This window comes from Aplysia californica, unplaced genomic scaffold (assembly GCF_000002075.1).
Source record: "Aplysia californica isolate F4 #8 unplaced genomic scaffold, AplCal3.0 scaffold00260, whole genome shotgun sequence".
NCBI classification, from domain to species: Eukaryota; Metazoa; Mollusca; class Gastropoda; order Aplysiida; family Aplysiidae; genus Aplysia; species Aplysia californica.
Genome location: NW_004797530.1, coordinates 487,787 through 500,239, shown reverse-complemented (window position 1 = coordinate 500,239; position 12,453 = coordinate 487,787). Strand labels below are relative to the sequence as shown.

At 38.9% G+C, this 12,453-nt stretch overlaps 1 protein-coding gene across 5 annotated transcripts in view; it reads left to right on the top strand.

Annotated features, from left to right (window-relative positions):
- The window catches only part of LOC101850810 (trichohyalin), a 40,522-nt gene extending 31,400 nt beyond the window's left edge, over window positions 1-9,122 (top strand). For all 5 annotated transcript variants that reach the window (XM_035970378.1, XM_005100789.3, XM_005100788.3 and 2 more), the window contains 4 exons: window positions 80-391; window positions 1,085-2,082; window positions 3,882-3,977; window positions 4,679-9,122. In XM_035970378.1, the coding sequence (XP_035826271.1) occupies window positions 80-391; window positions 1,085-2,082; window positions 3,882-3,977; window positions 4,679-4,750 (1,478 nt within the window). In that variant the 3' untranslated portion in view covers window positions 4,751-9,122. The remainder of the gene's footprint in view (window positions 1-79; window positions 392-1,084; window positions 2,083-3,881; window positions 3,978-4,678) is intronic.
- The last annotated feature ends 3,331 nt before the right edge of the window (window positions 9,123-12,453 follow it).

The window sequence follows — 12,453 nt, the reverse complement described above, 5'->3', positions numbered from 1 at the left end:
TGCTTTTTCCTAGCGGTAAATGACCATTACTATATCGATCTGCTTCTGTTCAAACCGCTTGTTATTCCTCTACCCCCAGCCACCACACCGCGAAGGAAGGAATATGAGCTAAACTCCCTCCCAGGACTGGGACAGCAAGACTCGTCACGAGATCCTCCACCCCACCTCGCTGTCGCCTCCTCATCTTCTCCCCCACCCCCACATCACCATGGAGATGCTCCCACTGCCTGGAGGGATGCCAGCCCCCCTGTGAGGAGACACGCGATGGGACAGTCTTACACCAAAGAGCCGTACGTGGAGGATCGCGTGCTGACGCCTAGCCGCTTCAGGAACCCCAGCAAACCCTTCAGTGACTCCGACTCCCCCAGACGGGAGTTTGGCACACAGACATGTGAGTCCATGACTGGCACGAGTTTCCCAAGTTAAATCTGTGTACATGGCATGTCTGTTTGGTTGTCATGCTGTCGGCAACTTTTGTCTGGCACGCCTGTAAAACTGGGTCACAGCATCTTTTGTTTGTTTACTTTCACCACAAAGGACTGAATCCTGAATCAGTCCGTGTTGTCTGTGACTCGACTGTTCCATAAAGCCTTCATTTCTACTCAGTTTAGCATTTACTTTTTGCAAATAGGTTAAATAGGAGGGGAGTTACAGGAACATTTGTCAGTTAAAAAATTGGATGCCACTATTTACGGCATGCATACATAGAATAGCCTTTCATTTTACCTAGAGTTTTTTGGGGGTTTTTATGTCTATTTGCATGCAGTTCCTGAACACTGATACTAATTAGTTCTTGAAAACTGATACTAGAATGATTCCTAAAATTAAAACATCGTGTTATTCCCTGAGAACCTTTCTTTTTTAATGAAATGGCCTAAAAAGTTGGGGGTTTCCCTTCTTGGAGTCTGATTGAGGCAACTCATTTGCTTCACCCTTATCTTATCAGCTGGTGCCGGTTTCATTTTTGAAAATGATCCTTTTTATTTTCTTTTTTTTTTTTTCTTCAGTGACTGTTCTTCCTGGGGGGGGGGGGGGTTGTTGTTCTAAAATGTTATTCTCCATTTTTACTTTATTTTTTTTCCAGTGGAACTGAAAGACCTTCAGGCAATTCTGAACAGTCTGCCTGATGAGGTACAAATTGAGTACAAAATGAAGGTGGAGGAAGCCTTGAAGGAGAAAGCCATAAAAGAAAAGGCCAGGGAAAGGCCGGGAGGACCCTCTAGAAAAGTGCATGTGAAGAGTGCTAGTGATGTTCACGACAAGGGTGGGCGAAAGCCACCCGCCGAGAGCAACCCACGAGTGGGTAGGAAGATTGTGCAGAGAGAAGCTGAACCCGAGGAGAGAAAGAGGCCTGTAAAGCTTAATGAAAGGCCAGCATGGAACTCAAATAGGAAGAAACAGGTGGTGAAGAATTCAGAGAGGGACCCATTCTACCAACAGAAACGAGAAGAGAAGGAGATGAGAAAGGCAAAGAGGGAACGGCAGCTTCAATATCTCCAAGAACTGAATAAGGAGAAAATCCCTTCGCTTTCAAAAAGTCCTGGACGAAGCAGAGACGTGTCACCGGAGGGGGCCAAAATTGTCGGGGAGAGAGGGAGGAAGCCGGTCCGAAAGGTATATGGGGGAAATCAAGGCAATCAGGGGGAAGCTCAACGCGATTCGTCTCCCAACATACTGTCCTTAGTGAATGAAAAGGAGAGGAATCATAGGTCCAAATCACCAAAAACCACAGGCAGAAGCTCTCCGCTCATACCCACAGTGCGACACCGAACCAGCAACATACGAGGGGATGACACGGACAGAGACCCTTACCACTACACCAACAACTATCTCCGCAACAGCCAAACGGAGACCAAGTACGGAGACATCGACTTTGCACCCGCTGTTGACGGGGATTTGATTCCATTCATGCGCACCACAGAAATTCTTGACCCATCGAAAGCTGACGAGCCAATGGCCATCTCACGGGAGAACTCTCGCATGGAGCGGGCACGGCGGGCCTACATGGAGACCCACAATCCCGCCAGCAAAGGCAAGCAGCTGGATGTGTACCAGGACAGGGAGAGAGAAGCTGCCCTCAAGGTCAGTGGTCTTGTTTTCAGAAACAAACTGAGCTCGTTTAGAGATGCACTTTATCTATGTCGTAAAGTATGTATTTGCTCACTTATATATATGTGAGGCAGCGTTGTGAAATCAGGCGCTCATCAAAATAATGAAATCGGAGAATTGCATTTTTCTGCCAGTTTTGAAATATTTATTGAATTTGTATTTTTTGGCTTAATCTCTTTTATGTCCATATAAATACACATTTGTAGTTGAATTTCACTGAAAAACATTGATTAAAGGCACAAAATATGTCATTTTTCAGTTTTTGCAAGATTCTTTAGCTACTGGAGTAACCAAACTTTAGCGGCCAGTTTCTCGATAATTTCACCACTGAAACCAGGCCACCACACTTTCTCCAATCGCAAATATCTTGAGTTCTATCCAAGATAGATGGATATTTTTTTCCATCAAAAGCAAGACAAATGAACAAGCTTTATGATGATACCAATAACTCCAAATGCCCAAAAATTGATGAGCGTCTGATTGAACCACATCGCAACACATATGTTGTTTACTTTAGAGATGAATATTTTGTTTGTTTGAGCCCGTTTTCTTTCAGTGTGGTTGTTTATTTGTTTCTTTGTTATTGTTGTTTACATCATGTTGGATGAACTTCTCTTTGCTTGTTTACAAATTAGGTTTCCATATGCCATGAATGTCTGTTCTTTGCTATTATTTACTTGTGGTGTGAATATGTGAATATCTTTGTTTGTATATGTACTTGTAACAAATGTTTATTTGTTTGGGAGTTTTTTGGGGATAAATGTTGTTTACCTGTGGCCCACGTTTCAGTTTATTTAGTTGTATACATACTTCATGACACAAGAACTGAAATTTTAAAACTTATCAAATCAACTAGACTCAGAAATATCCTGAAGAACTTGTTAGCCTACAGGTATGATGCTCACCTTTGGTACCAACAAGGCTAGTGTGCTCTAAAAAAAAAAAAAACTTTAATGCAATTCCTGGCTTTAAGTCATGGTTACCCCCTCCCAGAGGTAAGTGTATGCAAAAAATGGCCTTGACTGAGTGGCAATTGGAAGGTTACTTCCCATGACCATGTAACCGGTTGCTTGAACATTTTTCAACACCCAAACACCTGTCTGATTTAAATGATGAAAAGAGATGCGAAAGACAACCCTCTTACTTATGTACTATTTATAGTGCATGGTGGTTCCTTATTCTTTTAAAAACTGGTAGATCAGGCGCTGTTATGGTTTTAGAGCCCAAAAAAAAGACATTTTAAAATGGGACCAGTTTTTGCCAATTACAGATAGAACAGTACACCATCAGTTTCCGATCTATTCTCATTTGTGAGGCATCGTGGTGAAATCAGGTTCTCGTCAATTTTTGGGCATGTACAGTTATTGGTATCATCTTAAAGCTTGTTCACTTGTCTTTATTTTGATGAAAAAAATATAAATTTATCTTGAATACAAGTCAAGATATTTACAAATGAAGGAGGTGGGGGTCACCTGTTTTCAGAGGTAAAATTGGTTAGAAAATGGCGGCCAAAGATTAGTTATTTCCTTAGCTTAAGAGTCCGTGGTAACTGAAAATTTACATTTTTTGTGCTTTTAATCAACGTTTTTCAGAAAAATCCAGACAGAAATGAGTTTTTTAAATGGCATGAAAGGTGTTGAGCCAAAAAACAAAAATTTGATAAAAATTCACAAACCTGCGGAAAAATGTTAGTTTCTTCACTTTCATTATTTTGACGAGAGCCTGATTCCACCACGCGGCCTCACATTTTATCTTAATCTTGTACTCTGCAGGCGTCCCAGGATCCCATACTAAACCCCAGCAGAGTGACCGACCACCCCACAGCTCGACAAGACCGGATCCTGCAACAACTGTCTTCTCTTAAACAGGTTCTTTCTTACTGCTTTTTAATGTTAAATAGATTTTGGCACTTAACTCAGGGATGGTTGGCAGGTGCCTTGGTATGGTTAGCTTCTTCTTTCCCATTAAGCATCTATCGTACTTATCTCTCCTCCTTTTCTTTGTCCATGTTTGTTTCTCCTCTTCAACATCTCTAATCTTCAGCAATTACCTGACCTATTGGTGTTCAGGTGCTATAACACTCTTACTGAAACCAAAAGCACTTAATTCAGCCTGTCCCATATCCTTGATTTCTATTTTCTTTGCTTTACCGGTACCCCTTTTACTTTTTGAATGTCGATGGTAGTATATAAACTCTTTTTGATGAAATTGTATGGATACTACTTTTTTCGAGAGGAAAAATGTCATATATTGAGTAAGTCAGTAAAATGGAGCTCTGCAGATCTAACTACATTCCCTATTTGGGCTGCCAGATTTAGAAAAATGGGCTTTTTTTAAAGTCTAAGTCATGTCCTTTGATTTAACAGGTACAAAAGGGTACTGCCTATATAATGCATACCATCTCATTCAGTGAAACATTATGCAGCAATCAACACATCTTGGTATGCAGTGAAGAAATGGGGAGGGGGGGGGGGGGGGTCTGACTTCCTTGCCAAATAATCCCCAGTGCAAAGATAAGGAACTTGTTTGTATGCTAATTTCTTTCCCTTGTATTCTCTCCCTTCCTCAGACACTGATGCAGAGACAGAAGGAACTGGAGCATTACATGGTGCCAGAGGATGAGGAAACAGTCCGGGGCTAGACAACATGTGTGTGTGTGATTCTGAGGATCATCCTTTGACTTAGACTTTATGTATCAGCTATTAAATGTTTCATTAATGATAAGTATTCGTTAAGGTTATTATTAATGGCACAGAAATGATATTAGGTTATATAACAATTGCTCTATTGACAAATTTTCATCGCAAAGATTTTATAAACTTCAAGTGTCTTTAAACCAGCTTGTGAAACTTTGGTTTATAAATGAGTTCTTAATGTTTCTAAAGTGTTATGTATTTATTGAAGTCATTATTGATATCTTATTAATGGTACTCTTTTAAAGCTAATGTGCTTTATTAGTAAATTGACTGCTTGAGGTTGGGGCTTGGTGCCTATACCTTTGTAAAAAAAATGACAAGAGCAAAAGACAGTGAAAGTAAAACTAATATATCTCTTTTCTATGAAAAGAAGTGGAAGAAGACCCTAGGTTGACGTGTTGTGACCTCATTTTGGTGTAGGTAGAAAAGTAAGTATCATCTGACATTAGCTTTTGCATCTCTGTATAGGCCATTATTTTGTCCGTTACCAAATTTTGTGCAGCTATTTTTCTCTCAAATATTCCACATTGTCTGATTTGTAATGGTTACGTATCACTGTTAAAGTGAATCATATCTGCCTTACCTGTGACTTTTAAGTCTGAACAGGAATGCATTGTACTCGCTATTTTAATGACGATGTCGCTAGCTTGTCAGTACTTACTCAAGACAGTTGTTATTTCTGCCCCCTGTCTGCAGTGATGACATTTTGAACTCTCCGTCCAAAGATCTCTTGCTCTCCCTGTACTCTATATTGTTTTGCCTTGACCACATGAATGTGTATAGAAATGACTATGCGTACTTATCTTTTGTATGTTCTGTTCTCCATGTGCTTTTTTTGAGGTTTCAGCACTTTTATGTTGAGTGTTGATTGTAACAGTAGCATACCGTATAAGTCCAAAGTTACTATTTCTTGAAAAACAGTGTGCGGGTGTTAAGCAGCAACTGAAAACAGATGGCCTACATGTTTTGCGCCTACATGGTATTTGGTCATTTTTACTTTTTGCAAACTTGCCCTGTATTTAGACATGATTTGCAATGGTTTCCATAAGATCTTGAGAGACAAAAATAGAACTTGGCTTAATTTTAGATTGTCATTGCATGGTTGTCAACTGTTACCGTCAATATGTGAAATCAGTAAGTTAAAGCAAAATGGCTACGGGTTAATAAAAGAGGTGAAGTTTGTGTCTTGATTTGTGGCGAATGAGAATATGTAAGTATTGTAAGTGTTGTTTCATAAAAAAGTGAGTTTCTGTTGTATGTATTCTGAATGTGAAGTGAATGGTGCCTTAATTCCTTTTCAACACGCATTTATGTCACTTGATTTATGTCTACATTTTTGTTTGTAGTACATGTCCCTCCTCAAGGATTTGGCTTTACTTCTGTTATCTTTTGTTGGTGTAGGAATGCTGGTCATGAGTATGTGGGCTTGGTAATGCAGCATTTGGCTTTGCTAGGTCACATACAAACAACGTAAAAAGTTGGAGAGAAGTCCTTGTTTACTCGATCTCTAGTCAGAGCAAATATCTCATTGATAGACAGAACCTAAGTTCACAGTTTTTAAACATTCAAGTTACCATCAAACACACACATGGCAAAATCAAGGGGATTCAGAAATCTTTTTGTTAAGTCCAAGATTTCGCAATGTACATTTTTTAAATACAAAATGAAACACGTGTATAAGAATAAGTTCAGCCTAAAAATCTGTTCACCTCGTGCATGTTTCGGTATGTGCGTGCTAGACTGTATATTGAGACTTCTGCTTACCAAATGCCATTTTATGGAACCATTCTTAGCATACCGGTTTTCAGTCCTTACAGCTGGGGAGGAAGTAACGGTGATGGTGTACCTCCCGTACACTTGGGGACACCAGTCAGGGATAAGGACCTCCGGGAGGTTCATACTCTCCATAAGCCGCCATGGGAGTGGGTTGGAACAAAACTGACCTGAATACAAAAAGCAGTGTCAGTGTCTGTTGTACTGTCTGATTTGTATTGGAATAGAAGGTATGTTCTTATTTTGCTAGGTTCGGTACCGCACTTTTTAACTTGTAATTTCCGATAAACCCACTATGGCGGGACCTCTTTTGATACGAAATCTTAAAATGATATATACCTCACTAAAAATTGGTCAATAAATCCAAACAAATGAACCTATTTTAATAGTTCGTCATCTAAAGAAAAAACACCCAGTAAATGAGAATGACACCTCTTTTTCACCATAGGTGAAAATTATTTTGACGTCAAAGTTGTGGTAAAAGAATGAGCCTGAGCCGCTACTAGTGGTTCATCGACACAGTGGTTCTGACCGTGAGCAGCTGAGAGTGGCTTGCTAGAGATAAGGAGTTGATCTTCTGTTTGGATTTTTTTTTGGTTAAAGACACCCTTCTAAAATATCTTACAGGAGTTGTTTTTCATCTTTTGTCTTCGTTAGATTGATAACTTGTTGTATTTGCAGTTGCTATTAACAGTGCTAAAAAGCAAACTTCCTCATTGGTAGTCTCATGATTAAGAACATGATTCAAACTGGTTCACCTTTATTAGCTGATTATCACCGTACCCAGTGCCTAAAGAGCTCAAATTTCGTCCTTTGCTATTCTCCATCTGAACATGTTGAGCTTGATTATAATTTAACATCCAAGTTTTCATTCCAGTTCATACTATTTGTTCTGTCTGACTGAAAGTTCACATAACTTCCCTGTAGCTTGCATCTGTCCCATGGTCGATAAAACAATGCTGCTGTTCTGTCCAAAATTTTGCTTTAGATATTTCCAGTGGTAAGAGTAGGCCTACAGTTTTCTACTTAAACTTTGCTTGAATTTGATTTACGTCTCTGTTCCCTGTGGTCTTCATCATCCTTTTCCCCTTGACGTAAGAAAAAGATTATTACTTGACTGTTAAAACAGACATAGATTATGTAGATTTTTGTCAAGTTCTTTTAACTTTCATCTTTATGACTTCTTATGACGGTGCCACTTTTCTAGATACCTTTAAGTCCAGGCATTTTGTTGCTTTGTGGGACTATACTTATATGCGCCCCTTTATATATAGCATCAAGTTCTTTATTTTTTTTACAGTCCAGTAAGTTCTGCTAGTTTGAGGGTACAACTTGTAGGTTGTATTTCTTAACTTTCACTCTTCGTGCTGTTGTTTCTGTCTGTTTTTCTGTCTTGCTTTTCATTAGTACTCAGTGACTGCTAAATTGTCAATATGCTTCTTTTTGTCTCAAACTCTTGTAAGTTTTTAGAACTCTTTCGTGGTCTTAGTGACACTTCCTATTTGCAATTTGGCCTTTGGAATTCGGTTAGGTTTTAAGCCTTTTCACATTGTAACTCTTATCCTGTGCAATGTTCCTGCAAACAGTATTAGAGAGCCTCGCTGACATATGGCTATGTGTAGTTGTTGGTCAGAAAAGAACTTAAGTGGATGTTTGGCAGGTGCTCTGGTGTGGTTTGCTCCTTTTTTCCTATCACTCTAATCTCTCCTCCTTCTTTTCTTTCTGTTTTATTCTCTAGTGGTACCACCTCTAATCTGCCGCACTCATAACGACTACTTAGTGCAAGACTCAGCCAAGTGCCATTTGGAAAAGTGACATATGATAGAGCCTTACACTGCAGTCAATATTAATTTGTGTTGCAAGTGCTGTAAAACTCTTACTAAAACTGAACTAGGGAGCTTGAAGGATATTCCTAGGCTTCAGTTCCATACTATAAATATTTATATCTTTTCTTTTCCTTTCTGGAAGAGTTTCTTGGTGTGTTTTTTTAAAATTGTTAATCCAAGGAGCTTTGTGAATTGTATATTAATAGAAAAAAAAGGCAAAGTTTGTTTGGAGTGGGGTCCAAAGCCTTTGTGTTTGTTATTCAATTTTATATGGCATGGTAATAATATATAATGATCTGGATAGAGATCTGCCTGAAACTTTTTAAAAGTAGTACTGATATTACTTCTTCTTTTTTTTCTTCTATTAAACTTAAATTAAGTCAAATACGCGGCCAAAAAAGTCCAAAGATCTGGTATACTGCTGCTGTTGTATTTTTTTAATATATAAAGTACATAGTGGGCGGTTTATTGCTAGTAATTGTAGCATTTTGTGTCTAAATCTATTATTTCATTGCTGGTTATTTTGGTCCAAGGCTGCATTTACTTGTTGCCAAAAGAACAAATATAAATTTTAAAAATCAACACATTGTTGGCAAAATGTGATATCTTTGTACAAACAAACTTCATGTATTATTTATACGAAACTATTAATATGTTTAGATCAATATCTGTATGAAGATACATAAAAAATAAATCAAATTTCTCATAAACGTACATTCGAATCATAATTTTGTTTTTTGATTTGTGAGTACTTTTTACTCAATGTGTTTTATCAAAAGTTAATTACTTTTGTATGTGTGTTGTTGTACAAGAATTGTTTAGGCTTTTTTAATGCTCTCTCTCTCTCTCATATATTTTTTTTTTCTGTCTTTTTCTGTCTGTCTCTCTCTATCACTCTCTCTATCTCTCTCTTCTTTTCTGTCTGTCAATCTATCTCTATTTATCTATCTACCTATCTATCTATCTGATTTATATATCTCCCCCCACCAAGGCAGTGCTACTGACTGAAGTTTTCTTGAGGCCATTCCCAAAGGAGAGATATTATCAATTTCTTATGCACAGTAGAATTGTAAATGGGCTGATTTATCAATGTCATGCTCATACTGTGCGGGAAAAACATGGGGGAACTGCTGCTTTTTTTTTCTTCATCTTTACTATCGTCGTTTTATCCTCTACTTCTTTTGTATGTTTGTCACTCTCTAGTGACCTGCTATTTCTGGGTTGCCTTGATAGTCGAAACAGACATTGTGCTGTAAGCTAGAGAGGTAAGCAGAGCCTGATTCCCCGTTTGGACTTCTCTGTTGACATCTACCCCTTGGCGCTCATATGACCTGTGCAGCGAGCACCGTAAAACCTTATTAAAACTAATTCTCTCTCTCTCTCTCTCTCTCTCTCTCTCTCTCTCTCTCTCTCTCTCTCTCTCTCTCTCTCTCTCTCTCTCTCTCTCTCTCTCTCTCTGTGTGTGTGTCTCTCTCTTTTCTGTCTGTCTCTCTTTTTCTGTCTGTCTCTCTATCTCTCTTCTTTCTATCACTCTATCTCTCTCTTCTGGTCTGTCTCTCTCTCTCTCTCTCTCTCTCTCTCTCTCTCTCTCTCTCTCTCTCTCTCACTCTCTCTCTCTCTCTCTCTCTCTGTGTGTGTGTCTCTCTCTTTTCTGTCTGTCTCTCTTTTTCTGTCTGTCTCTCTATCTCTCTTCTTTCTATCACTCTATCTCTCTCTTCTTGTCTGTCTGTCTGTCTGTCTCTGTCTCTCTCTCTCTCTCTCTCTCTCTCTATATATATATATATATATATATATATATATATATATATATATATATATATATAATTCTATGTAACGCCCATTTCATTGCTAGGTTATTTAAGAGGCTGGGAGAGAGAGACAAAGAAAAAAAGAGCCTTTGAGAAGAGAGATACATAGATCAGATCGCAGATGAGCGTTCGCAGTGCTTTTCTATCGATTGCTGTATCCTAACAAGGAAGAACCTAATAGAACATGGCCCATAGATCTCTCTATAGCGTAGCCTCTTGGCACTGGAGGAGGTAGCCTTGTACATGGGTGGTTGGCGGGTGCTCTGGTGTGGTTTGCTCCTTCTTTCCTATCAAACATCTATCGTCCTTATCTCCCGTTCTTCTTTTTTATGTTTGTTACTCTCTTGTAACTCCTCTAATCTTCTGGCGCTCATATGACCTTATGCAGTTGCGAGTGCCGTAAAACCTCTACTAAAACTAAACTAAACCTTGTACATGTAGCGAATCTGCCTTAATTCTCTTACGGCCACAGACTACTGTAGCTTTTTGGGATCAGTTTGAGGTCAGGCAACGTTTTGAGGAATTTGAGAAACCCTGTGGGTGGTTGGCGGGTTCTCTGATGTGGTTTGCTCCTTTTTTCCTGTAGAAAAATCTATCTTCCGTATCTCCCCTCCTTCTTTTTTGTGTTTGTCACTCTCTTGTAACACTTCTAATCTTCGGCACCTTTATGGCCTTGTGGCTGGTTGGCGGATGCTCTGGTGTGGTTTGCTCCTTCTTTCCTATCAAACATCTATCGTCCTTATCTCCCCTCTTTCTATTTCATGTTTGTTACTCTCTTGTAACAGTCTAATCTTCTGGCGCTCATATGACCGTATGCAGTTGCGAGCGCCGTAAAACCTCTACTAAAACAAACAAAAATTATATGGCCTTATTGTGTTGCAAGTGCCGTAAAACTCTTACTAAAACCAAACTAACTGAGAAACCCTCCTAAAAAATATGTGCTAAATTGAATAAAAGTACTGTCAACAAAGTCATTATTTCAAAGAGATGGCCCCATAAAGTGGCAATCATTGTAAGCCAATACAATCAATTCCATGACGATTTTGTTCGTTTTCTTGTTCATTTCATGCAAACAAACAAACAAAAAAGCATTCAAGGTAAAGCCATGAAATCTGGAGGGCAACTGCACCATGCTGTATCAAAGATAATTTATGAGGCTAGCTTTTACTTCTATTTGAAAAAGTAAAAAATTACATAGAATAAACATTAATTTTTTAGCTGGTTATTTTTTACTGGTTTTGTCATACTGTAATATCCCTTAAGTCATCAAAAAGTAATCGAATTTTTAAATTTTTTTTACAATTGCGAGAAACGCTAGTTTCAGTTTGTTACGGTTTGTGTGCTGATTACAATTGCATGTATGTACTCGTAACTTTTTCAGATATCCAGATATAGCATGGATCGTTTTTGAGATTTTAGCTTTTAGGTTTTTCGGAGAGCCTGGTTTCGTACCAATGTGCCATTTCCATGATTACGTAACTGGTAATGATTCACAACACGAACTATTTTTCATTCTTGAATGGAGTCCTAGGACAATTGAAAAAAATATGTATAAATCACTAATAATGATAAATAGATTTGGTGTCAAGAAGTTCTTACAAGGCAGTGTGCAGCAGAGGTTACAATGTGCGTCATGCATGTTATGTTATTCCAAACGTTGGTGACAGATCTTTCGGTTGGGGGTTTGATAGATAGACACAAAGATTCACAGACAAACAGGTAAACAAACTGACTGACGTCTGGCCCCAAACTGACCCCCCCCCCTCTCTCTCTCTCTCTCTCTCTCTCTCTCTCTCTCTCTCTCTCTCTCTCTCTCTCTCTCTCTCTCTCTCTGTATGTGTTGGGTAGTTGTATGGGTGATATATGTATGGCCTTTTTGCTGTGATCTTCTTCTCTTGTTTCTTCAGTTTTAGTTATGTAGCTGTTACTGGGTTTAGTTTTTTTTCCGGGGTGGGGGGGGATGTGATGTTACTTTTTTATGTAGCTATTTTACTCCTCAATTGACACAATTTAGATCATTTGGGAGACGCGTCCAACCCTGCGAAACAGGACTAACCGGGGCTGAAAGGGTTATGCAAAATCCTAGAAGAAAACCTGAGCTACCCGATGAAAATTCTCAACCTATGAAAATCAAACCCGGGTCCCCTGAGTATGTGTAAGATATCGAAGAACCTAACTGTTACAATACGGAAATCGTCCGTGTTGTCTTTCTTTCTGACACACCGTTAAAAAAAAAGCCGC